This window comes from Lolium perenne, chromosome 1 (genome assembly GCF_019359855.2).
Source record: "Lolium perenne isolate Kyuss_39 chromosome 1, Kyuss_2.0, whole genome shotgun sequence".
Lineage (NCBI taxonomy): Eukaryota > Viridiplantae > Streptophyta > Magnoliopsida > Poales > Poaceae > Lolium > Lolium perenne.
Genome location: NC_067244.2, coordinates 57016083 through 57042402, shown reverse-complemented (window position 1 = coordinate 57042402; position 26320 = coordinate 57016083). Strand labels below are relative to the sequence as shown.

At 44.3% G+C, this 26320-nt stretch overlaps 1 protein-coding gene across 1 annotated transcript; it reads left to right on the top strand.

Annotated features, from left to right (window-relative positions):
- Positions 1-4896: 4896 nt before the first annotated feature.
- LOC127340051 (protein NSP-INTERACTING KINASE 3) lies at positions 4897-16309 on the top strand. Its single transcript, XM_071828387.1, has 11 exons — positions 4897-5289; positions 5601-5733; positions 5824-5895; positions 5990-6133; positions 6272-6343; positions 6479-6538; positions 6681-6781; positions 6910-7053; positions 13337-13675; positions 14662-15053; positions 15876-16309. Exons 1-11 carry the CDS (start codon positions 5103-5105, stop codon positions 16206-16208), a joined length of 1977 nt encoding a protein of 658 aa, XP_071684488.1. The 5' UTR covers positions 4897-5102; the 3' UTR covers positions 16209-16309.
- Positions 16310-26320: the final 10011 nt, after the last annotated feature.

The following is a 26320-nucleotide window of genomic DNA, read 5'->3' as shown; positions in this document are numbered from 1 at the left end:
TTTCAAAATTGTTCAACTTTTGAGAAAAGTTCATTCGAAAAGCAAACATAACAGTGTCTCCTGGAAGCAGCTCGTCCACGGTCGCTAAATGGGCCAAATCCATTGCGTTGTAGGGTGTGCGGGATGTTATAAAAGCGACAAGCAAATAACGAAGAACGAAACAAGAACACACGCAGGGGACACAATATTTAACGTGTAAAACCTCTTTCAACACAGAAGGGGAAAAAACCACGGACGCCAGCCAGCAAAACTTCACTATATCGAGGAGTGTTTACAAACGCTGTGTGTTATCTTATAATCTGATCAACTCTAACCGGCGGCTTACAAGATGTGTATATATATATGCGGTGCCAACGATCCGTACCGTACCGCGGGGGGCTCCGGCTTTGGCGCAAGCCTCCGGCGACGGGCCTCGCTCCGCTCGTCAGAAGTTAGCCTCCCTTTAGTATATGAATTTGGATCACAATACAACACGGGAGCTGGCTGGTTATAGAATGTACGGTGTATATCAACGCCCTTTTTCTTTCTAGTTGAACACTATAGTCAATGGCCTATTATTTGGTTTGAAGAAAATTAATATGACTTTGGGATAATTATATTTCTAAGCATTGTTTTACATAGTTTGTTTTGTCTGTATGATAGTAACTATAGAAACATATTTCCATGGGCTATTTTGTAGGTGATTTAGGAAAATTCTTGAGCCCTCTGAAAAATACTGTTGTTTAACTAACATCTATACGATGCATCTATTACTTCTAATAAATTACCACCCTTTTTTCATGTTAAGTAACCGATGAACTTCTGTTACACAATGTGTTTGTAATCCATGTTGGAATCAATAAGACATGTCACTCAATCTTACGCTTTTAGTATTCCAGCGTTTTCAAAATCCTATGAATCAGATAGGCCTTGAAAAAAAGGGTACTTGTTCGATTCACTTGTTGTGATTGAAAATTTCTTCCCACAGATGCTAAGGTGATACAAACAACCCCCATAAGTACGGGAAGAGTTGTCGACCAATGGGTGTTGTATTTTCATCGCTCGATGACTTGTCTGTTCCGTTGCCACATATTGGTTTCAAAGAAGAACTTCTGAGAGGACAAACTCAAGGGTCAACCATCAGGATCAAAAGCCAAAGAAGAATCTATCAGCAACCACACGTGGCCAATTCAGGTGTCGTCCAAGATGAAATATCTTTGTGTGGAGACTATCGCATCAATTATTGCCTAACATGAACCATATGCACCGCAACATGGAAGCAACACACATGAGCACTTCGTGGAACCAAGGAATACTTGTGTTAGTCACTTCTCAACTTGTTCATGTGCCATTTCGTGTGGGCACTAGTCAACGAAGTAAATCACCGAGCATATGTGTATGTGTTCCACTTCGAAATCATTGGGGAAGCACTAGGTTTTATCGATAATGGGTTTATTTATCTCAAGATGATTTCATGCAACTCTTTGTGTCGACATGTACCATCTATATAGAAGACATCTCAAAGAAAGGCCATCTGGCCATGACGGGAAATCGAAGAGCCATCTCACTACTTATGGTTTTATCCAAAGCTTCATATCTGATTTGCGGTCGGTGAAGAAAGTTGCTAAAACCACAAGAATGATGTGGGTGGCGCTGGCACCGGACCTCATGAAGTTGAATGTAGATGGTGTGTTGCCGAAATCAGCAGTATGTGGAACCATATCTGTATTCTTCTGTGACAATGCAAGGGTGTACAAAGATGTGTGAACACCATGTTCTAGGGTTTGGTGGATCCCAACATTTTGGGGATCTTGCCATTCCGTGAGGCACTGGGTGACGACAAATGATGTCTAGCTATGATGCATCGGATGAACTCCGACATGCATGCACATACATAATGGCTGTTTGGGTGCTTGTAGTGTCGTAGTCAAGGAGATTCAAATTTACGGACAACAATTCTCTGCAACTGCTTTTGTCCATGAGAACTGAAATCTAGACACAAAATCACATATGCTAGCCCATTGTTCGTTGTCTTTAGGTTCAGCATGCCTTCTTTGGCTTCTTGAGCCTCTCAATGTTGTTCGTATCCTTGTGAACATTCGATCAGAATAGAGCAAGCATGTGTGTCTACAAAAAAAAACCACTGCTGAGAGGTTACCGCTTGTGACCTCTCTATGAGGAAGTGTTTTTTTCTATTCTGATATTTCTTAATATGTAGTTCACTCATGTAATCTCGCCGATATTTTTCCATTATGTTGTAAAGTATCATCTATTACAAAATAGAAACAAGAGCAGGATTAAAAATAAACGAAATGGTCAAAATAGGGTGGGGTTGGGAGTATATTTTCCTCGAATTGGTTGGACTAGATTCGGACCAAATTGAAATGAATCCAAATTTAGTTGAACTTGTTTAGACTTCATGAAATTTGGGCAAAACAATTCAGAAATAATTTACGACTATTCGGATATTTTTTTATAGATCAAACGCCAAAGGCCCAATGTTAAATTAATAACGCCCTCAACGGCGACAAGGTACAAGGAGCTGAACCCAGCTTACAACACACACCCACACACACCCACACGAGTTGCCAAAAGACTACAACCGGAACCTCGAACGACGATCACGACCCTTACGAAGCCTACGAAGACTCGGAGAAGACACCGGACAGCAACAATATCGGGCCGGAGCTCACCCAAGAGAGAGCCATCGAACACGCACGCCATCAACAGAACTCCCCGCCGCGGGCAACGCCACCAGTGACCGACCACCACTGTGCATCGACCACCGCCGTTCGAACCCCAACAAGCAGCACCCGGGAAACTCGACGAAGAAGCAGGGCATGGCGCAAGCCTTGCCGATGGTCGCCAAGCAAAGAGCCAACGTCATCCGCAGAAACACAGAAAGCTCCAAGACGGAATCTTCAAGAAGAACACGACACGAGAGCGTCGTCACCGCCCGATCCGCGGATCTTAGGTTTTCACCCGAAGCACAATGCTCGTCGAATACCGAGCCTCTGCCACACCACCAATGGAGAGCCGCGTACTGTGAGCTCCAGGGCGGTGTCTTCAAGAAGATCACGACACAAGAGCGTTGCCACCACCTGATCCTCGGATCTTAGGTTTTCACCCAAAGCACGAGGAGGGTCTAGATTACCGCGACGACGCCTTCAAGAAGGACACGACGTCCGCAGACGCCGACACCGCAGCCCAAGGGAGGGCGAGGGTTTCCCCTCGGTAAACCTCAACACCTCCTACATAGGGAACGGGCCGCCGCCCAGATGGCTCCCGCGCCACTGCCACAGCACACTGCTCGCCGAGTACCACGCCGCCCTCACGACCATGGCACCGACCAGCACCTGAGCTCCTGGCTCGCCCGCCAACCAGAGAAGCTCCCACCTTTCCAGGGCCGCCGCCCCGGCGTCCAAACTCTTCATGCTGTGAGACCGAAGAAGACAAGCACCACCTCACGAGGAACATGAGCTGCAAACCGACAGCCCCCGTGGCTGCCACGCCATATCTGGAGACGGATTGGGCCAAAGTCCCGAGCATATGTGTTCCACTTTGAAATCATTGGTGACGCACTAGGTTTTATCGATGATGGAGTTGATGTATCTCAAGATGATTTCATGCAAATCCTCGTGTCGATATGTCCTATCTAGATAGAAGACATCTCAAAGAAAGGTCATCCATGACGTGGAATCGAAGAGCCCTCTCACTACTTACGGTTTTATCCAAAGATTCATATCTGAGTTGCGGCCGATGAAGGAACTTGCTAAAACCACAAGAATGATGTGGATGGCGCTTGGCACCTGACCTCGTGAAGTTGAATGTAGATGGTGTGTTGTTGAAATCAGCGGTATGTGGAGCCACAAAGATGTGCAAACATCATGTTATAGGATGTGGTGGATGTGGATCCCAACATTTTGGGGATATTGCATTGGTATTCCTTGATGCAGTGGGTGACGACAAATGATGTCTAGCTATGACAGCATCGAATGAACTCCCAAATGCATGGGCATTGTCAGTCCCATAGATAATGGTTCTTTAGGTTCTTATAGTGTCACAGTCGAAGAGATTCAAAATTAGAGACCGTTATTCTCTCCGACTGCTTTTATCCATGAGAGCTGGAATCCAGACAAAATCCCATATGCTAGCTAGTTGTTCGTTGTCTTTAGGTTCAACATGCCTTGTTTGGCTTCTTGAGCCTCCGAATGTTGTTTGTATCCCCGTGAACATTCAATCATAATAGAGCAAGCATGGGTGTCTACACACAAAAAAAAAACGCATTGCTGAGAGGTTACCGCTTGTGACCTCTCCATGAGGAAGTGGGTTTTCCATCTCGATATTTCTTAATATGTAGTTCACTCATGTAATCTCGCCGATATTTTTCCATTATGTTGTAAAGTATCATCCATTACAAAATAGAAACAAGAGCAGGATTAAAAATCAACGAAATGGTCAAAATTGGGTGTGGTTGGGAGTATATTTTCCTCGAATTGGTTGGACTAGATTCAGACCAGATTGAAATGAATCCAAATTTAGCTGAACTTGTTTAAACTTCATGAAATTTGGGCAAAACAATTCAGAAATAATTAGCGACTATTCGAATATTTCACAGCTGGGTGTCAGAAATCTTTTCCAAACCGACATTTAAGAGCCTCCACTTTTACGAGATTATATTCTATTCAATCATTTCGAACAAGGTTAATTTTATTGCATTTTCCGGAGAGAGCATTAATATTTTCACGAGGAAGTTCCACTCATAAGTGCAGTAAGATATGCAATACGATACGCCCCATCCGGCGTGTAGCGCCGGTGGACGGTGCTCACGTCACCCCAGCCACAGCCACAGCCACAAGCCGCCCCCTCCGGCCTCACGCAGGTCGCAGCGCCGGTAACCGACCGAAAGCCAGGCAGACATGCAGTAGCGGACAAGCAGCTCGTCGCGCGCGCGCGCCAGGTCTCACCGGGATGCCATCACCGCGCCACCGCTCCATCTGCATTCGCACCGCTCGCTTTTCTCTTCCTGACTTCCTCCTCTCGCTCCCTGCCGGGCTCTAGGCAGTTTCTGTTCTCGCGGAGGACAAACTGTCCGACAGGACATCCTCGCTCGCGCTCTCTCCATGCTCGTCGTCGTCGTCGTTGTCATCGTTGTTGTCTCTGTGGTGGACGCCATGGGCGAGCGGCGAGCTGCCGTGGGTGTGAGTGTGATGAGGGCGGCGGTCATGGTGGCCCTGCTGGGACTCGTGGCCGCAGCGTCCTCCTCCGGCGCGGATGTCCTTACGGACAACTTGTCCTCCGCCGACCAAGGTACCGCGCCTTCCTCGATCTTTGTGTCCCCTGCATGCCCTGGCCATCGGGAACTGCCTGCGACGCTCGTCGTCGATCCGTTCTGTTCACGGCAGGTTCTCGTTTAATTTACCGTAGATCTTTTGATTTGTTCCTCGTTTACTAAACAGAAAATCCTTGATTTGCAGTGGTAGTACTAGTAGTGCGTGCTCTCTTTTTTTTCGAACAAGATTCAGTCTTCGTCTCCTCGATCGCCTGAAAATATTTCAGTTCATGTACTCACTCTTTTGGTTGCATGCTACGTTCGATCGTCGGCGTGCGTGCACTTGCAGTTGAGGCGCTAGTGAGCATCAGGGCGGCGCTTCGGGACCCGGACAACGTTCTCGGCGGTTGGGTCGTCACCTCCGGCGGTGACCCGTGCGGCTGGAAGGGGGTCACCTGCTCCGATGGCCTTATTCACACACTGTGCGTATCGCCATTAATTTCTGTCGGCGCTTAGAGTAGAGTTTTGGACTCATGCATGGTTTATCTTCTGCATCAACTGCCTGCCTGCAGAGAACTGGAAAACATGAACCTGTCCGGCAGACTGTCGCCGGCCATCGGGGAACTGCGGCAGTTGCGGAATTTGTAAGACTTGTTTGAACCCTAGATAGATGACCTATTACACTTGCTGGGAAATTCAGGAAATGAGGAGTTTTGGTTTGGATGTTTTTCTACACAGGTTCTTGGACCATAATTCTATTTCAGGCCCTATTCCTGAGACCATAGGAGGGCTGCCGCTGCTACAAAGGCTTGACCTTTCAGGCAATCAGTTCAACGGCACCATACCCCGCACACTGGGTGATCTCAGGGACCTCTATTTTGTGTAAGATTAAGCTCCCTGATTCTTAATAATTTTACATGCACGGCACATTGCTGTCAGGACATACGTGCCTGAATCTCTGATCAAACATGGTCTCAGCTAGTCAGCTGATATGTTCATCTGCCTGTCTCATCTCTTCAGGAAGCTGAGCCACAACAATTTATCTGGATTCATCCCTGATTCACTAATCGCTTCTGACAACCTCTTCATCCTGTATTTCCTTTTCTCAATCTGTTACTATTTTTCCTCTTCATTTTGGCGAAAATATGTGGTATTACTGTTGATGTGTTATTTTCATCTGTTTTCGTCACTCTGATAAGTGATCTTGACAATTGATCTACTTCACAGGGATCTGTCATCCAACAACCTGAGCGGCACGGTGCAGGAATTTAGAATAAAGAATGTACTGTAAGTGATTTCTTCGTCACTTTTTTTTCTCTCTCCCCTTGGGCTACTGTACTGTCCATTCTTACTCCACATAGCCTCAAAGAGAACAAAGAGACTTCTGATCTGATTTCCATCCTTGTCTTTTCATGGCATGCTGGAACAGCCTCGAGGGAAATCCGTTGCTATGCTATCCCAGTTGCGGAACAAGATGCGACTCCATACGTGCGCAGGAAGAGGTCACAGTCCCTGTGCAAAACCCGGAAAGTAAGAGCATATCGTTCTTTGCTCAAATTTGGAGATTTTTTCTTATAGTATTTGTGAGGGATTGCTCAGGTTTGGGTTTCTCCATGATATTCTATCTGCTACTTACGGTCAATTCTAATTTGCCACAGCTCACTCACAAAGATATGCAACAAGCACCAAGACGGTGCTACTGTGGATGTCAACTGCTTTTGTGGTAGTTGTCTTCTTGGCCGCTGTCACCGCGGCTACCCGGCAGTGGCGTAGGCGTCACCAGATCTTTGCTGATATAGATGGTAATCATATGATCCCAAATGATGTGTATGCATTAGCGCTGCTTGTTCTTTATGTCTTACATCTGGAGAAGTAGTGATACGTTCATGTCTTGGATTGCAGATGAGAATCATAATAATACATAGTTTGTGATTTTGTGATAGCCTAGCTCTATATTTAATTTCATGCCATGTTTAGGCAATTTTTTTAGGCTGATCAGTGGGTTTCTCCACTGTGTATTTTTATTAATTTTCAATGTAAAGTACAAAAGGTTGTTGCTAGAGAATAGCAACAAAAGACCAACTAGAAGGCCACAAGCCCAAAAAAGAGAGAAATAGAAAGCCCTCCAACTATCTAAATCTCTCAATCCAAGCTTTGAGTCCACTATAAGACTTCCTAGAAACCTTATGCAATAGAAGAGCCAGCCCATCCTTGATTTTTTTTCTGCATCTATAAAAACTTGGAGGGATACCCTTAAAAATAAAGTCATTCCTAGTTGTCCAGATGGCCCATGCAGTGAGCATGATCAACTTCATGAAAAAGGCTCATGCAAGGCTAACTTGAGACTAGTCAACATGCTCTGAATTGCTGCGGAGAAGGTGGTCCCAAGAGGCTAACTTGAGACTAGGCAATTTTAATGAACATAAAGTTATTTCATGGATGGTTTGGGCCTTGGGCTATGATTCCACGCATAATACCGGAAAAGTGGTCAAAGCCGGATATTTGCAGTATGGATTAGAAAAGAGCCGAGGAATAGATCTTGAAAAACCATCAAAATGAGAAAATATTTCCCAGTGTGCCAGATATAATCACCCGAGTACCTTATAGAACTAGTTTTCGGGAGAGCTTCTAGTTGAACCGGAAACGAGTCAACACTCCCATCCGTGTTGGAGCTAGCGACACACGAGTTTGATTCCACGACGAGGAGACTCAATTCCAGCGTCAATCTTCGATTCTTGGCGAGGAGGTTCGAATGTGACCGATTTCCTACGAAATCGTGTCTTGTTGGAGTGCCTCCATGAAAGCACCTACATGACCATGTTTCCCATGGGAGCACCGGCAAGGGCGAGCAGCCTTTGCGAAACCGCGGGCTGGGGGTGCAGCGCCTCGTGCTCACGGAAGACGGGACGAAGAAGATAGGCATAACTAAAATATAAAAAAACAAGTGGTCCCATGTATTACGAATTTTTGACGTAGTGTTTTTGGTATTGTTCTGCCCGACTAAAATTTGGTACCGCATACACATTTCCAGTGTACTAGATACCATTTTTTCGGATTATGGGGAATTTGCTAGAGTTGCTCTAAGCTCACCCGAGAGAACGGGAAATTTTCCCATGACCCTATATTACTATATACCTTAGACATTGGTGGATTTGGTTCATGTTTTCCACATGGATTTAAGCATACAAAATAAGGCATGATTAACATTTTAGGAAACATGGCAGAATGCTGCCAAAGTTCTATATTAGTTCTATTATGCTGCCATCAAAGCAAAAAATAAAAGAATCATTTATCCACTTTTCCTGTTTGGGAGCTTCCTCACGGCGATGCCACTCAGTTTTGCAAGGAATCTTGTTTGGAAATACAATATTGAGGTAATACAACTCCAAATGAATTCAACTTTCGGCTTCTGCATCTAAGATGCACAAAGCCAAATGTGAATGTACTTGGATGATGGGCATAGGTCTGTATGACCAATCTCCTTCCATGTTATCTTTTTTTTGAACAGGGAAGGGCCCCGAAGGACCCAGAAGCTGCATTAAATATCATCGGTGGCAACACATTTTACAAACAGGACCTGTAGGAGATATGAAGCTACAGACAAGCCCTCAACTTTTACAACCAAGACCCTCAGAAAAAAGACAGAAAAGCAATCGGGTCCCTTGCCACCTTCCTCGCGTCGATTCCTCCAGTTGCGGCCAGCAGCTACATCGCCGGGGACGAAACCACTTGGGATGCAACCACCAAAGAGCGCCGCACTTCTGGAGTTGAATGACCTCCGCTTTGGCACACCGGCCAGGAGGTTGTTGATGAGTGACGCCAGCAAACGATCCGAAGATCAGCTGGAAACGCCCGGAGCTCAGAGCAGCCGCCTTTCGGCCATAGGAGTCAACGGCAGGACGACCAGAGGTCGTCGATGAAGCGCCGCCGAGGATGAGCTCCAAAGGATAGAAGCAGCCGATCTTCCCCATCGCGTAGACCTTCCAGCAGCTGCCGTCCATCCCCTTCCTCCTCCATCTCCTTGATGGCGAGAAGAAGAGGCTAGAGCCACAGATTTGAGAAGATCCACCCGAAACATAGAAGCGGGCTTATTGAGAGAAGAGCCTCGGCCAGATTCGATCCCTCCCTTCATCCACCACGGACGCCAGAGAAGGAACCGAATCCACCGTGTCCCAGCGCTGCTCGCCGGCGCCAGGAGTAAGCTCAGAAGTGGAAGAACTCCGAAACTCCACAAGGGTAAAACCAACCTAGATCTAAGCCTAAAACTAGTACTACTCTGTACAGCCCGCACCACGCATCCACCTCGTTGCCGACCGGCATCGCCGTCGGAGAAGAGAGAGGGGCGGGCCGGGGCCGCCCTACAAGCGACTCTCAACTGGGCGGAGAGACCGAGAGAGAGGAAGAGGAGAGGAGGGGGTGGGATGAGCCAAATGTCGTCCTTCCATGTTATCTTAACCACCTCTTGGGTACCCAAATGTTGCTTCTAGAAAAAGCGGCCCTTCTCTTTTTACTCATTCCAAAGTACATATATAGATCGTCTGTCTGTTAAAGGCCCATTCATATTTCTAGATGTTCATCTCACCCCTTCTCAGAAGATGGATGCCACTATATCCACACTGATTGGTCAAGGGACAACCATTGCAAAAGAAGAGTATTACAAATGCAATGTTTGAATCAAGTTGTGGTCGATATGGAAATATTTGGAGCATGAAGATCACGGTTATCGAGAATGGGGATTCTATAAAATGATTCTAGGACTTTATGATCTAAATTGCCTGGACTTAATCTACGGTTCTAGTTGCTAGAATATGAGATTTTTCAACTCTGGTAGGTATTATCTTGTGATTCACGATCTTACCATCCGCGTCCTATCCAATTTAAAAATGCGACTCTAAAACCTTTAATGGATAGTACTAGCTATTATGTGAATATTTGTCTTCCAAGCTAATATAGCCGGAGAAACATTCCAAGGGGTTCTCACCAGTGATCCCAAGCATGTGGACACCCTGCTTGAATGAGCACCATAAAAACTATCACGCGGTCATCCATGTTAAGGCCTTTTTACATAGGATGGGCCAAAGCCTAGTTTTGCACTCCGTTTCTTGCGGGATTTACACCATTGTTTGAGATGTAATATTGTGACCCATTCCTAATCTATGGAAGTTGGTTCATCCTCTCTATGTCCATGGATCCTCTCTATGTCTACCATGCATATGGGGGAGATCTATTCGTTGGTCCATGATGAAATTTGATCTTATCGCAAGGAAGCTAATATGGCAGTACAAGAAACCTTCTATGGTGATAACCCGATAAGGATGACACAATTTGTCAGACATTAACGAATGATCTTCCGTTACATTGTTCAAAGCCATAAGGAATCCAACAATTTCAAACTATTTCCACGAGAAATTTGTGAACAATGCAATGGCTGCTCTTCAATTGTCCAATGGTACCATACCCATATCTCACAAATTGTTCTTCCTAGACTCCACCAAGCTCTTGAGTTATTACTAGTGACACACCATTGCTCAAATATGCAAGCACTACAATCCAGGGTCGTCTCCACGAACTTGGGGACCTGCAGTAAAATGCAAAATGGGGTCTTAAATTTTGAAATATTGCTTTGAGTCTTTGCCTCCTTGATGTTTTAGCATGAAAATCATGCTTTGAATTTGTACAATATACGATTATTCCTTATTTATAGACCAAAAATAGTAATATATGAGCGAATACTTTCGAAATCTTGGATGCTCAGCATTTTCAGCGACTAGCCTACTATCTTCCTCTAATAATTCAACTTGCGATAAATAAGCACATGAATTTGTATTCATTAATAATTATTATAAAAAATAGCGCTACAACACTCTGCACAATGTCGACAAACACATAGACGTGGTAAAGTAAAAAATCACAACATGGAAAGAATCTATGATGAATTGATCAATCCATGAATTGATCGGCCAAGTATTGACTAACCAAAATTTAACGATCATGTATCGATTTATGAATTAATTAATCGATCACCGGGCATTATTGCGTGAGTCCTTTATTGACGATGGCCAATGTGGAGTTAGCGAATGTCGTGATCAGTTCACCCTTTTGGTTCGGGAGTAGGGATATCAAGTCAGAACATGGCAGGTGGGGACCCGAGGGTCGATCAATTTTGGTTTGGAAGGGACATGCAGGGCCGATTGACAATTTGGGGTGAAATAGGGCAAAAATCTCCGAAAACAAGCATGTTGGAAACTCCCAATTGATACCCCCTCCCACACAACAAAGATCATCCAATTCTCCCAATCGAGATACAGACAAGGTTGCGTTGGACATTGTACTAGATGACGGAATCGGAGGCCTTACCCTTGGTAAGGGCCATCGGCCCATCGGGAGAATTGGGGACCTAGGTCCCGGAGGGAATTCGGTAGGACTATATGCGTCAACGATACGGAGGTCCGGCCTGGGTGCTAGAATTTGGGGGCCTTGTGTGCTCGCCCAAGTCGCATTCCCCCTCGATGGGCTTATCTCCACCTACTTATTTTTTTCTATCTTGATCTCCGTCCCACGTGAATCCTCTCTTAACGTGTCTATCTATATTATCGCTAAATTTGGAAGGTTAATTTTAATTTCTCCTGATATATCATGATTCATATGCTTAGGGAACAATTAAAGGCTTATTTATCATTTTTATCTTCTCCATGCACTCACTCAAAGAAAAGAGATATTGTTATGTAGAGTCAACATGCCCGAGAAAGGGGAACATGATTTTTCTAGGAGTTCGGTGATTGAAAGAATAACCAACCAACACTTTGCTAGCCTATTGGAGAAGGGCATTTCCATTGATAGTAGCTAATTAACCTTATGCAAGGTTGACACGCTTGGTTCGGCTGCTCCAAGAGCAATAAAAAAAAGGCCCCAAGGATTCTTGGAGCAATCATGAAATATACATGGTACGGATCCCAACTAGACATGTGCCTTGGACCACCTTACTATCACACTGGCTCAAGAAGCCCATTGGACTTCAAATGTTTCTTTCTTATTACCTCGCTCAGGAATCCCATCGGTCTCCAATTATTCCCCACTTATCACTCTGGCTGAAGTAGTCAATTGAGCTTCAACTATTTTTTACTCTCACAGTCATCATGTTTACTAGTATGAATCGATTCAACCGCTTAGGATTTCGATTGGATTTTACTCAAGAACCAATTACACGCTTAACTCGTATTGCAAGGGGCCTTTCTTTTGTGTAATACATGTCTAATTACTCAAAACAACTCTTTTTCATTCAACAATGCATTTTTCTTATGTTAATCGCCAGGATCACTCCTACATATAGTGAAAACATAGAGGTTCCTAGTATTATTAGTCACTTTTTTCGCCAATGTTCCTATAGAAAGGATGCGACTAGTACATGGGTGGTGATCATGCTCATATGTTACATCGATGTGTTAGGAGTATACCGAGGAACTTGTCATCAACGGGTCTTTGATGAAATGGTTCCCACCATACCCGGTTTGATTGGCTAAAAAAAGCCAGTTTGATAGCATTTTGGTTCTATCCACCAGTTTTGCATGGTTGACTTCATAAAAAAAATATTAAACCTTATGAACCATTAACTCTTCTATAATGTACAACAAACAAAGTTTCTCCCTAGTTTTTCTTATTCTATTTTCTGGAAGAAGGTATCTCCCAATCCTTTCTCGCTTTCTGTCAATTTGTTTGGCTTTACCACTAAATGATACATTACTTAGATGATGAGTTTGATATAGATAGACAATAATAACCAAATCATTTTGTTTTGTGTATATGTATGCTATTTTAAGTCATGTCATTGTTGCCTTATATATTTTTCTTAAACATTAGCTTACATTCGTTGCCCTCATATATGTCAGAATTTCAATTCTTTCCTAGAACGAGAACTTTTTCAGTTGGCAAATACCAACTTTGCACGTGGTTAATGGTCATTACCACCTAGCTAGTTTACTCAGTTTTCTTCAGCTACAATGGACATTCGTTTGTTATGTTGTTTGACTTTGCAGCGCTCTGTTTTATACCTGATCACTGCTTATGGAATGTGATAATTTCTTTCAGACAAAAAGGAATCCGAAGTATGCCTTGGTCATGTGAAGAGGTATACGCTCAAAGATATAAAAGAGGCTACCAACAACTTCAACCCAAATAACATCTTGGGGCAGGGAGGATTTGGGATAGTATACAAGGGTATCTTGCATGATGGCACCATTGGTGCTGTGAAAAGGTTGAAGGACTTTGTTTCTGCTGGTGAAAATCAATTCCACACAGAAGTTGAAGTCATAAGCTTGGTTGTTCACCGCAATCTCCTTAATCTAATTGGGTTCTGCTCTGAAGATAATGAGAGGATCCTTGTGTACCCTTACATGCTAAATGGAACTGTTTCTTCTAAATTACAAGGTCAGTTTATCATGATTTATGTTCATATACACACACATGTGGATCATATCTTAGGTCCTATTTTTCATCGAAAACTACAGTGTACTTTCTTCGTATGAAAAAGTAACATAAATGGCATGTTGATCCGATTGGTTTCCTATCTTATGTTTTCAGCACTATTTTCTTCTTATAGTGTGATAAGAAAGGTAAATACTACCTTTGGTCTTTTCCCCTTTCCATTTTGGATACCATCACAATCATAGAAACAAATATTTGACCATTACATTTATTATTATACATATTAAAAATCATTTATTTATAGAATCTGGTACTTTTGATGGTTAACTCATCAGTGTTCCCTTTATTCTGAAAAATCAAAATTTGGTTGATTGTATTTATTTCGTAACAGTAAGTAAGAAAGAGCGGAGGGGCAGAGTATATTACAGAACCTAGTATCAGACAACACACTGTCGGTTTCATTCAGGAAGAAGCTGATGGATTATTTCCGACTCAAATTTTTTTTTGTGTATTTGTTGTTAAAAAACCTAGAGTTATCTAGCCTGATCTAAGTTTATACCTGATTGCGAGTCGGCGTATCCAGCGACAATGCAACTGTGTGAAAAAATTGTGATAATCATCTGTAAAAGTCTACAGAAATTATTGAACAGTAATTAGACATGGCTAGTGTAAGATTATGCTCTAAGTCTCTACAAAGTTTCGATATTTAATCACTCAGCTGAACTTGTGAAACGCAGGGAAGAAAATATTTACTGGAATGGGGTTTAATCGGGTGTTCCGCTATGTACTCCTCTGCTACTATGATTTCTGTATTCTCGGACCAAATGATAATGCGTTGAACCAATTAGCTGGTTATGTTGTGTTGCTAATAAAAAATTACTTTGATTTACTCTTTCTCTGCAGTCTCTGTTCATATTTATTTTCAGAATGAAGCTTTTTCTTTTCTTTACTAGCAAATTCAGCAAAGTGTTTTCCATCGGTTTTGTCAGCATATGTTAGTGGAAGACCTGCCTTAGACTGGCCAAGGAGAAAGAAGATTGCGCTGGGCGCTGCACGAGGGCTCGCCTATTTGCATGAGCACTGTGATCCAAAAATAATCCATCGTGACATAAAAGCTTCAAATATTCTTCTTGATGAATTTCTTGAAGCAATAGTCGCTGATTTTGGGTTGGCAAAGCTCTTGGGTGAAGGGGAGAGCCGTGTTTACAGCGTGATCCGCGGGACATTTGGGCGTATTGCTCCGGAGTATCTGATGAAAGGAGAATCATCAGAGAAGACTGATGTTTTCGCATATGGACTCCTATTGATCGAGCTAATCACTGGTCGAAAAACATTGGAAGTCCACGACGAGGAGCATCCGAATGGAGGAGTTGCTGACTGGGTAAATCCTCCCTTTTGTGTCCAATTAATGCATTTCCTCTATGAAAACATGATGTCTTATTAGTTCAATCCTATTGGAAAGTCTTGGACATCTCACATCTCTAAGGGTAACTCTAAAACATGGCCATAAAAACGGATTGAACGGACCATGCATAGGAAGAAGAAAAAGGTGCACGATATGGCTTTCCTTTTCTTTCCATGGAAGGAAACCAATTAGAAATACCCTTAGGGAAATGAAAAGGAATGCTCTAGATTACAATTTAATAGCATGCTGTAGTTACTACTGACATCATGACATGTACCTGCACTTCATTTGGCTGTGTTTAAGTCAACTGATCATATATACCATCTCAACTTACTGAAATCCGACATAAATGAAATTGGAAATATAGTCTCCAGTCTTGTGAGATAAGTATAAAAAATGATACTAGAAGAAAACATATATCTAACCTTTTAGTGCCTAGAAATTTTAAGGAATTTTGAGATAAGGAAAAAATGTGGCTTCTAAAATGAATGTCTCGATACTTTCTCTTTTCTTTTTTACAATCTAACTGTATATGTGCGGCATGATCTCAAGATTTTTCAGGAAATTCAGTCTTTAGCTTCGATTAAGATAACAAGCAGGTCGTGTACATGAAAGTAGTTTTCTAGAATCACATACACCTTTTTCACACAATATTCAAGAGTTCCAGAGCTTGTTGCATAAAAAGTGCAGGTTCAGTATTATTCTCCAGTGTCACTTGTCGACTCATTTTAGCTGCCAGGAATTGCCATTAATCTCACACGGTTGCGTACGTGTGAATGTGTGATCCTCTTGTTGCAGGCAAGGAAGCTTCTTGAAGAGGATCAGCTAAGCTCGTTCGTGGACAAGAGGCTACGGAACAACTACAACAATGCCGAGCTGAAGGAGATGGTTCAGATAGCCCTGCTCTGCACAATGTTCAGCCCAACTCATCGCCCAAGGATGTCTGAAATCATTAGGATGCTGGAAGGATATGGATCCGTTGCAGAGATATGGGAGGGCTTGAAGAATGTCCCGGTACCGATACCGATGCCTGGAACCCGGAACTTTGCGCCGTCTCCTGCAAATTATAGTGGAGAAGACGAGTGTAGCTCAGTGGAGTTGGAAGCAGTTGAGCTCTCAGGGCCAAGGTGATCTCGTAGCCCTTTTGTCAAGTCAGAGAACATATATGGTGCTCCCACCCAGCTGTGGTTATACTGTCCCCCCTCCACTGGGGTGAATATGGATTGATGAACCATGATATAATGTAGCACCTGCAATAAATAAATCATCTGAGAAACAGAGAGACATATATAAGATGTGTTTTCAAACATTCACACCGTTTTACTTCAGAACTATTACATTCTAAATTTTATGACATGATAGCATTTTCATGACGAAGCCATGGCTTTCAACAGTTCGAAAGGAAGGGAGCATGGTAACTCCGTATGGGGTGACAGCGCTGGATATGTCTTCTGTCAGAGTTTATGTAAGATTGTATTTTATGTGCATATAGTAGTCAATTTCAGTCTTTCAGAACCCAACATTCGAATAAGAGGTACATGATGCTTCAGACTGTAAACTTAAGAGTATCATATTTACATTAGCGTGCATAACTTTTCTAGAAAGTTGCTCCCTCCATTCACTAATATAAGACGTTTGCTAAAAAGTCTTTGTGAACACAGGAAGTAAGTTATATTAGGTGAAACCCTCATTGGTGAGCATATTGGTAGCAAGAACACAAATTAGTATAATCCCTTCAATCCATAAAAAGTATCGGGGATTTGGTACAAATTATTCTACTAAATCTTCGACATTTAATATGGATTGGAGGGAGTAGATTTTTTCTGTAGTTGTCCGACCCCTCCCTGGACCCCGCGCAAAGCGGGAGTTCCATTCACCGGGCTGCCTTTTTTGTTTTTTACTTCCCCGCAAAAAAATATTATTTTTTACTACCAACTATCAATTTGATATCAATTTGCTAAGGTTTTCTGCTGTTACACTTGTTTTTTCTTCCTCTATTAGTTTTTACTGACTGCATGTTAGGCGAAAAAAATTCCATGTTACCATGTCCAAACAATTGATAGACAGCACCATGCTGCAAACAAAATGGCACACATTGTGGCAGTGGTCCTGACACTCTCAACATAAATCAAAATATCATCCCAAGCTAGCTAGTTGTACAGACTTCAGACAACTCTACCTTCGTTTATGGCTTTCTGCCTATTGTCCTGCAAGAAGAACTATTCTGGTGCATGACAAGCATCAGAACTTCAGAGCCCTGGAATGCAGAACCATGAACCATGTGCCCTTTTACCACAACGCCTTATCAAAAAAAAAAAAAAAATGTTTGGCTTTAAGGGGAAGAAACCCAAAGCGCTGTGATTTTACTAGAAGTGATTGTGTGTACGACACCAAATTGCGAGTGCGGAGACTCGAACCTGGGCGGGCGGGGATGCATCAGCCCATCCCAACCACCGGGCTATGCCTCGGTTCACACCACAACGCCTTATCGATCAGTGCAATGTGTTGGAGCAATCATAGATGCTAGTGTGTAGTTTAGCACTAGTGTGGTACATCTCTGGACTGGAACTTGGGATGGCATGTGTGTCACTAGCTTCCAGTTTCCAGTTCTGGACCATGTGAGCCCAGCATCACCATGCATGCATGGCGAGTTCACTGTTACTACTGTAGCTCTTGTTAGGACTGAAGCTAGTTGCATGCATGATCGAGAGGAGAGGAGTTTGGCGGATGCTGTTGGATGGAACGCTTCATTGGTGTATAACTGCTGTTACCAATAAGGACTCTGGATTTGGACGGCAGGCTCACACTCTCACGCAACGCAACGCATCAAAAGGCGGCGCTGTTCACGGAGACTACGCTGTCGTCTTTGCTGAGAGACAAATTGCAAGGGCATGTTTCTCTGCATGTTTTGTTGCAGGCTGAATTTTGAGGATGATCCGTCAGCCCGGCAGGCTAACAAATGGTCAGACAGGATTGAGCAGATTTTAATTCTTGTTTTCTTCGTGTAGATGTGCGTGAGCTGAGAGGTGGAGGACGTGGCTTCACGCCTGGGACGCAAAGCACAGTGACGATCAGACGCTGCTATGTGGGAAATCGGGAGTGGATTCGGTTGGATGTTCGAGCAATATATTTTGTACTGGTACTACTTTGTCCGATATGGATGTGCAACGGACAATAATAGTGATATATATACTCCTTTCGTCACAGGGTAAAACGTTTTGACAAGTTGACAAGTATAAAACTTTTTTTAATCTAGGAGTATTTATAAATACCTACATGTTTACCATGGTTTGACATCACAATAACTTACACTATAATACGTGTAATGCATAAAACAAAGGACGAAGGCGTTTTGCCGCTAGGGAGCATATCCTTCTGGTTTTTGAAATAACTTTTAAATGAAATTTAAGTTTTTAAAAATTCAAAAAAAAAATAGTGTGTATGTCTCAGCAGACTATGTGCTTATAAAGTAGTTTCCTGAAAAACGGACATTTTGTATTTTGTATGCAAAAATGACAAAATTTGGTGTTTGAAAAGCTTTTCACGACACATGCCTTTATCGTTTTTTTTACACAAGACATAGAAAATGTCAGTTTCCCGCGAACTTAGTGTGCACACATATAATGTTGACATATACACCATTCAAAACTCTTTTTCAGAATACTTTGTTTTCATGTGATGGAATCAAACAAACTTTGGTGGATATGCATTCCTACAGGACTGTAGTAAGGCATGACGTTGCAATCATGTGTTTTTTTTCTATTTATGTGTTTTTCCTATCCTGTGAATCTAAAAGGCCCTTATATGGTAAACAGAAACAAGCCTCAGTATTAGCCAATTTAGAATAAGAGGTCCAAGGTTTGGATATTGTTTATAATGTAACTCGAACCAAATCATGACCCTTAAACCATTTTAAAAGTTATTATGTGTTAGCTAAAAGATGTTGGGATGTCTTAAAAATAGGCCTATTATAACTTCTTAAGAGTGAGTGACACAGCAGCAATGCACAGCATGACAGAGGCATATGTAAACTGACAGTCAGTCAGTGAGGGATGCCAAGGTCATTTCATGATTCATCACACGTCCAATCGAAAACCGGTACGAATAATACGCAACGCTCTCACTAGCTCGAGAAAGCTGCTCTCTTTGGCTCCTTGCTCGCCTCCTCCCTCCTGCGTCAAATCACTCTCTCTCTGTCCACCAGGAAATCACTCTCTCTCTCTCCCTCTCCATCCTCTCTCTCTCTGCGTGACTGCATCCATTCCGTCCATCATTGCCGATTATGCACTTATGCCAAGTTACTAACGCCAAAGCTCACACTACTGTCTCACTCACCGCATCCTCTCTCTCTCAAGTCCGCTACCTCCGCCCTCAGCTACTCGCCCAGAAATCTACCATTTTCTACACCGAGAGCAGAGAGAAAAAGGGAGAGGTGATCACTGGCATGAACTGCATCAAGATTCTCCTTCTAGTCTCACTGATCCCTCTCGCGCTGAGGGGAGCGTCGCTTCTCGGCGACGCCGTCGTCCCGTCACCTTCCCCTGACCCTGCATCAGGCACCAGCGTCTTGGCGCCTCTAGTGCAAGTGGAGAAATGGAGGCACCAGCGGCGGAGGATAGTTGATCAGAGAGGCCGCGCCACGGCCGCCTTCGCCCCGCGGCGGTTCCGCGGCACCGGCAGCTTCTTCCGGGACGACAAGAGGTTCGCGCCGACGGGGTCGAACCCTCTGCACAACCTTTGATCGGCCGATGGTTCAATGTAATTTTCTTCTTGTAGATACTGTCGATCGAATTAATTATTGATTCGGTTTGATGAATTGGCTATTCTGCGTCCTATTGGTGTTTAATTTTGTCATATATATGTGTTAATAATTTAGCATGAAAGGTTATTAAGAACCCAGTATGGCAGTATAGTTTTTTTTTTAATGTCCGCTTGGTTTCAGAAATCAGAGCAGAGTTTCAGTATGACATTTTAGTGTCGTACTACTACCACCACATGGTGAGTGGAGCAATTAACAAATTGTTCAAGTATTTTAGGAGAGGGGAACTGTTGAAGCTTGTAACCACATAATACTGACGAATGCAGTTTTGTTTATTCCAAGGGGACAGTCCTGAAGACTCCACTTAAACTAATTAGAGTACTATACTAAGCTTCCAATCTTTTCTTATTTCTGAAACTATTTCACTCAAATATTGTGAATCGACCAAAGATTTTCCGGTTTTCCGTCGTAACTGAACCTTTCTTATTGGGTTGAAGGTTTCCACTTTCCAGTGATAACTGATCAGTTCATGTTGGGAGGGAAAAGGGAGCATCAAGGGCCTGAATAAAGCGCAACCAGGTCCTGCCAATATCTCGCTTGTAGCAGGATTTTTTGTTTCAAATTTTGGGTCTAAATTTGAACTAAAAATCTTCAAATGAATTAGAAGTGAGATATTGATGGGACCTCCCTTACACCTTAATTCTTCCCCTTCTGCCAACTTGAAGAAGTAACTGTTATATATATATGTTAGTAAGAGTAAATTGTAGAGAAACCCACATTTAAGGGAGGACATAAAAGAACTCATAATTTTAGGGAGTGTTCAACACATAACACATACCTTTTGTGTGGTCTGCAACAAATAAACACAAATCTTTTGCGTGCAACAATTTAATGCTGAATTTGGCAGGAGGAGTGCACTTGACATGGGTTACCATCGCGCGTCTCAACTTCAGCTGGCAGGGGCAAGCTTGCCAAAATTTGAACTGAAATTTCCAGAAAAAAAATTAAGTTTTTAGAAAACATCCATAAAATCAATCCAACTACACTTGGAGAAACAATTTCCTATGAAATCGTTTCAACTATATGTGCGGATAAATTTGAAATATACCAGAAAGTTTAAAAATGCCAGAAAAGCAACCTCAATATCCTTATTGTGTCTATCAAGCTTTGGAAATCATGTAGTGACGTCCAAAAGTATGATCCTACGTATTATGAGTCCGTGATAAGGAGACCATATATTATTCTAAGGTGGCAAAACATATTTGGCGCATCCGATCCACCTAACCTCGGCTACCATGTTTACACTTTCAGAATGCTTCGGAAAACAAATTCCGAGACAAAGAAACAACATTACCCAACCATGGTACACAAACTCAAATATTAACATGGCTTGCAACACACAATGACAAATCTAGCTGCGCGACCATACTTGGGAGACTAATCAGAAAAATTCCCACTGCGGCTTGCAGTACATCCGATTTGAGCCGTCAGCTCAGGCTATTATCATCGTCGATAACAAATTTAGCTTTTTCTGTTTAGTCTGCATTTCAGTTCGTGATCTGAATTTCGTTTGACAGTGTTTCGGGTTTGAATTTCAGTAGCAATAATAGATACATTTTGTATCTATCCTCGACTTCATAAAAAGAAAATCGTAATTACTATTAAGAAAAAGCAAGCCTCCCGACCCCTCCCCAACCCCTCCCCAACCCTCTCCTCTCCCGACCCCTCCCCAACCCTAACCGCCGCCGCCGGTAGCGCCGCCGGGGCAAAGACCCACGGGGCGTGGCGGCGGCGGGGGCCTTTCCTCGCCGGCGTGGGGGACGGCGGACGGGATCTCCCTTCCTCGACGCTCGCGGCGGCGGCCGGCGCGGATGGTGATGGGGCGGCGGCAGCTCTTGCGCTGCGGTCTCCCCTCCCCTCTCGTAGGCTTCCATCCGCAGCACACCGGCAGGGGCTGGTGGTGGGCGGCGGCCAGGCCCTCGGTCTACGCCATGCCCTCCTCCCCGCCTCTAGTCGGTCGTGGAGGTGATCTCGGGCTTCTTCTGCGTCACGAGGGCGCCCGGGGCAGCAGCCTTGGGTTCGACGGAGGTGGTGGCTCTCTTCTGCACCGGAGAGGGTCGGCCTACGGTTGGTGGTGGTGGATCTTTTGATCTATCACCGCGATCCGGCGGCGAGATGGAGGAGCATGGAAGCCGGCGATGGTGTCGCCGGTGGAGGGCTGGATTGGCTAGCCCGGGATGGTCGCCGACGTGGGGGTCCGACCTGTATAAAGGCGGCGGTACCGGAGGCTTGGACTCGTGATCTGGCCGGAGGGTTGAGTTCCGGAAGGCTCCGCCGGCGAATGTAACAGTGCTTTGCCTGGAGTTTGCAGGATCGGAGGTATTCGGTCGTGCGCACTGATACGTCTCCAACGTATCGATAATTTCTTATGTTCCATGCTTGTTTTATGACAATACCTACATGGTTTGTTCACACTTTATGTCATATTTATGCATTTTCCGGAACTAACCTATTGACGAGATGCCGAAGTACCAGTTCCTGTTTTCTGCTGTTTTTGGTTTCAGAAATCCTAGTAAGGAAATATTCTCGGAATTGGGCGAAATCAACGTCCAGAGTCTTAGAATTGGACGAAGCTTCCAGAACACCCGAGAGCCACCAGAGGAGGGCCCTGTGGGCCCCAGATGATAGGTTGGCGCGGCCAGGGGGTGGGCCGCGCCCCCCTACTGTGTCGTCGCCTCGTCAGCCCTCCGACTCCGCCTCTTCGCCTATATAAAGGTCCCTGACCTAAATCTTCGATACGGAAAAGCCACGGTACGAGAAACCTTCCAGAGCCGCCGCCATCGCGAAGCCAAGATCTGGGGGACAGAAGTCTCTGTTCCGGCACGCCGCCGGGACGGGGAAGTGCCCCCGGAAGGCATCTCCATCGACACCACCGCCATCTTCATCACCGCTGTTGTCTCCCATGAGGAGGGAGTAGTGTAGGATAACGTTGCATAGAAAACAAAAATTTTCCTACCGCGAACACGCAATCCAAGCCAAGATGCAATCTAGAAGACGGTAGCAACGAGGAGGTATCGAGTCTCACCCTTGAAGAGATTCCAAAGCCTACAAGAGGAGGCTCTTGTTGCTGCGGTAGACGTTCACTTGCAGCTTGCAAAAGCGCGTAGAAGATCTTGATCACGATCGGTTCCGGCGCCACGAACGGGCAGCACCTCCGTACTCGGTCACACGTTCGGTTGTTGATGAAGACGACGTCCACCTCCCGTTCCAGCGGGCAGCGGAAGTAGTAGCTCCTCTTGAATCCGACAGCACGACGGCGTGGTGTCGGTGGCGGTGGAGAAGTCCGGCGGAGCTTCGCTAAGCTACGCGGGAGATATGGAGGAGAGGGGGCGGCTAGGGTTTGGGAGGGGGTGGCCGGCCACTTCAAGGGGGGCGGCCAGCTTGTGGTCTTGGGGTGGCCGGCCCCCTCCCTTGGCCCCTCATTATATAGGTGGATCCCCAAGTGTTGGTGTCCAAGTCTTCGAATAAGACCCGAACCAAAACCTTCCATAAGGAGGGGAAACCTAGCCAAGCTAGGCCTCCCACCAAAGGTGGGAGTTCCACCTCCCATATGGGGGGTGGCCGGCCCCCTAAGGGGGAGTCCACTTGGGACTCCTCCCCCACTAGGGTTGGCCGGCCATGGAGGTGGAGTCCCATGTGGACTCCACCTTCCTTGGTGGTTTCTTCCGGACTTTTCTAGAACCTTCTAGAACCTTCCATAGAACCTTCCGCGACATTTTAATTCACATAAAATGACATCCTATATATGAATCTTATTCTCCGGACCATTCCGGAACTCCTCGTGATGTCCGGGATCTCATCCGGGACTCCGAACAAATATTCGAACTCCATTCCATATTCAAGTACTACCATTTCAACATCCAACTTTAAGTGTGTCACCCTACGGTTCGTGAACTATGCGGACATGGTTGAGTACTCACTCCGACCAATAACCAATAGCGGGATCTGGAGATCCATAATGGCTCCCACATATTCAACGATGACTTTAGTGATCGAATGAACCATTCACATACAATACCAATTCCCTTTGTCTCGCGATATTTTACTTGTCCGAGGTTTGATCTTCGGTATCACTCTATACCTTGTTCAACCTCGTCTCCTGACAAGTACTCTTTACTCGTACCGTGGTATGTGGTCTCTTATGAACTCATTCATATGCTTGCAAGACATTAGACGACATTCCACCGAGAGGGCCCAGAGTATATCTATCCGTCATCGGGATGGACAAATCCCACTGTTGATCCATATGCCTCAACTCATACTTTCCGGATACTTAATCCCACCTTTATAACCACCCATTTACGCAGTGGTGTTTGGTGTAATCAAAGTACCTTTCCGGTATAAGTGATTTACATGATCTCATGGTCATAAGGACTAGGTAACTATGTATCGAAAGCTTATAGCAAATAACTTAATGACGAGATCTTATGCTACGCTTAATTGGGTGTGTCCATTACATCATTCATACAATGACATAACCTTGTTATTAATAACATCCAATGTTCATGATTATGAAACTAATCATCCATTAATCAACAAGCTAGTTTAAGAGGCATACTAGGGACTTCTTGTTTGTCTACATATCACACATGTACTAATGTTTCGGTTAATACAATTATAGCATGATATATAAACATTTATCATAAACATAAAGATATAAATAATAACCACTTTATTATTGCCTCTAGGGCATATCTCCTTCAGAAATCAATATGATTCATTTGAAAAAATCATTCGATTTGGATTTATACAATTTAAATTAGACCAAATATACTCAAATTCACATATTCAAATTCGAATATATTATACTTGCCCAAAAGTAAATTTTATTAGCCTAGTGTGTTTTTCTCATATTTTCTAAATCCAAGGGTATCTTATTTGCTAAGTTTGGATTAACAAAACTAATGTTATGAATTTTACAAATTTATCCTATTTTCTGCATATTTCTAAAAGAAATAGAAAACATTGCAATGTGGCAAACACATGTCGGTCTATAATTCATTCATTCAGGTGACAGGAGTCAGAGGCAGGAAAGCCAGAAAAGGTGTCGTCTGCAACGCAGGTAAGGAGGAGAAAAGCTGGGGAGATCCGCCATGAACTGACGCCTGAAAAGCTCCACCTTAAAGAGCGGTGGCCATGGAATAACCGATGGATAGGGCATGAAACCCGTTGTGGACCGTCTGTAATTCTCAGGTGCTTTGGGGCCGTCACATTGTGCTGACATGCACATATATGAAAGGAGGAAAAGGATCATAAACAGGCGAATTTAGCATTTTAGGCGTGCCTGCTTGCTCAATGCTCATCCTCACCCGAGACTGAGATCCCCCAAACCCTCTTCCATGGGGTAATGATTCTGTCGTTGAATTTATGCGGTCAATGGCGTTGCACACACTGAAAACGACTGTCGGGCAAAAGCTCATTATTGGGACAAGACAGCATTCAGCAGCAATAGCGATCGGCAAGCAGGAAATCATATCAGCTCTTCAGGGCTTGGGATTCATCGACCAAAACGAGGGTGTTCTTTTTTAATCCTGAAATCGCGGCTGATGAGCTGAGGAAACTTTAGCCCCCAGCTCCATGAAACGAATCCATTGATGCCAGTAATCGAGTAAAAATGAAAGTGAAACTAAAAGGATTGTGTGGAATAGGGAAAGGATTGTGCTAAGATGCCTTGGCGTGCTGGTTGCACCTAGCCACCCACCACTAAGCCAGTGTATTTCTTCTTTCGACTAGTCCGCTGTACACGTTTGGCATTACGACAGATATAATGATAATCCATATTGTCCAACCAGTTTTTTCTTTAACACTACTGTTTATTTTCTAATTCATGTGTCTAGTTTTCTACAACAGATTATGCACTAAGCGCAGTGTGGTATAGTTCAATAACCACAAACCGAGCCTTATATCGTTAACCATGGTGCTGAGATTCTTTTTCATAAGACACCTACCATGGTGCTGACATTCCAATATTTCTGTATATCAGTGGGTGCAGACTCCGCAGCTGCAGCCACGCCTCGGGCTACCACTCCTCGGGCGCTGTCACCTGGACGCCGGTCGACGCCCGCTGCAGCTGCTAGGGCGGGTGCAGCCACAAGCGGCGATCGTGGTCTGGTGGCAAATCAGTTCACCAACCCCGAGGCGCGGTCCTCTGTGCTGCTGTCCACTGAGAGGCTGACCGCACCTGCCTCTCCGGTCGACTGCAGGGCACATAGTGGTGTGTCCTCAGTGGCTGCTGTCGACGCTGGTTTCGATCCCGAGGGAGGGTCTGTCTGTTCTGCCGAGCCAACAAAGACAAGGGAGCACGGCATGCCTCTGCTGCATGGACCCCAGACGTCTTCTATGGCCAGCCATTCTGGGGGCTGCTCTATTCCTTCTACCAAAAACACAGGTATAAATATTGTTATTGGTACAGAAAATATTTCGT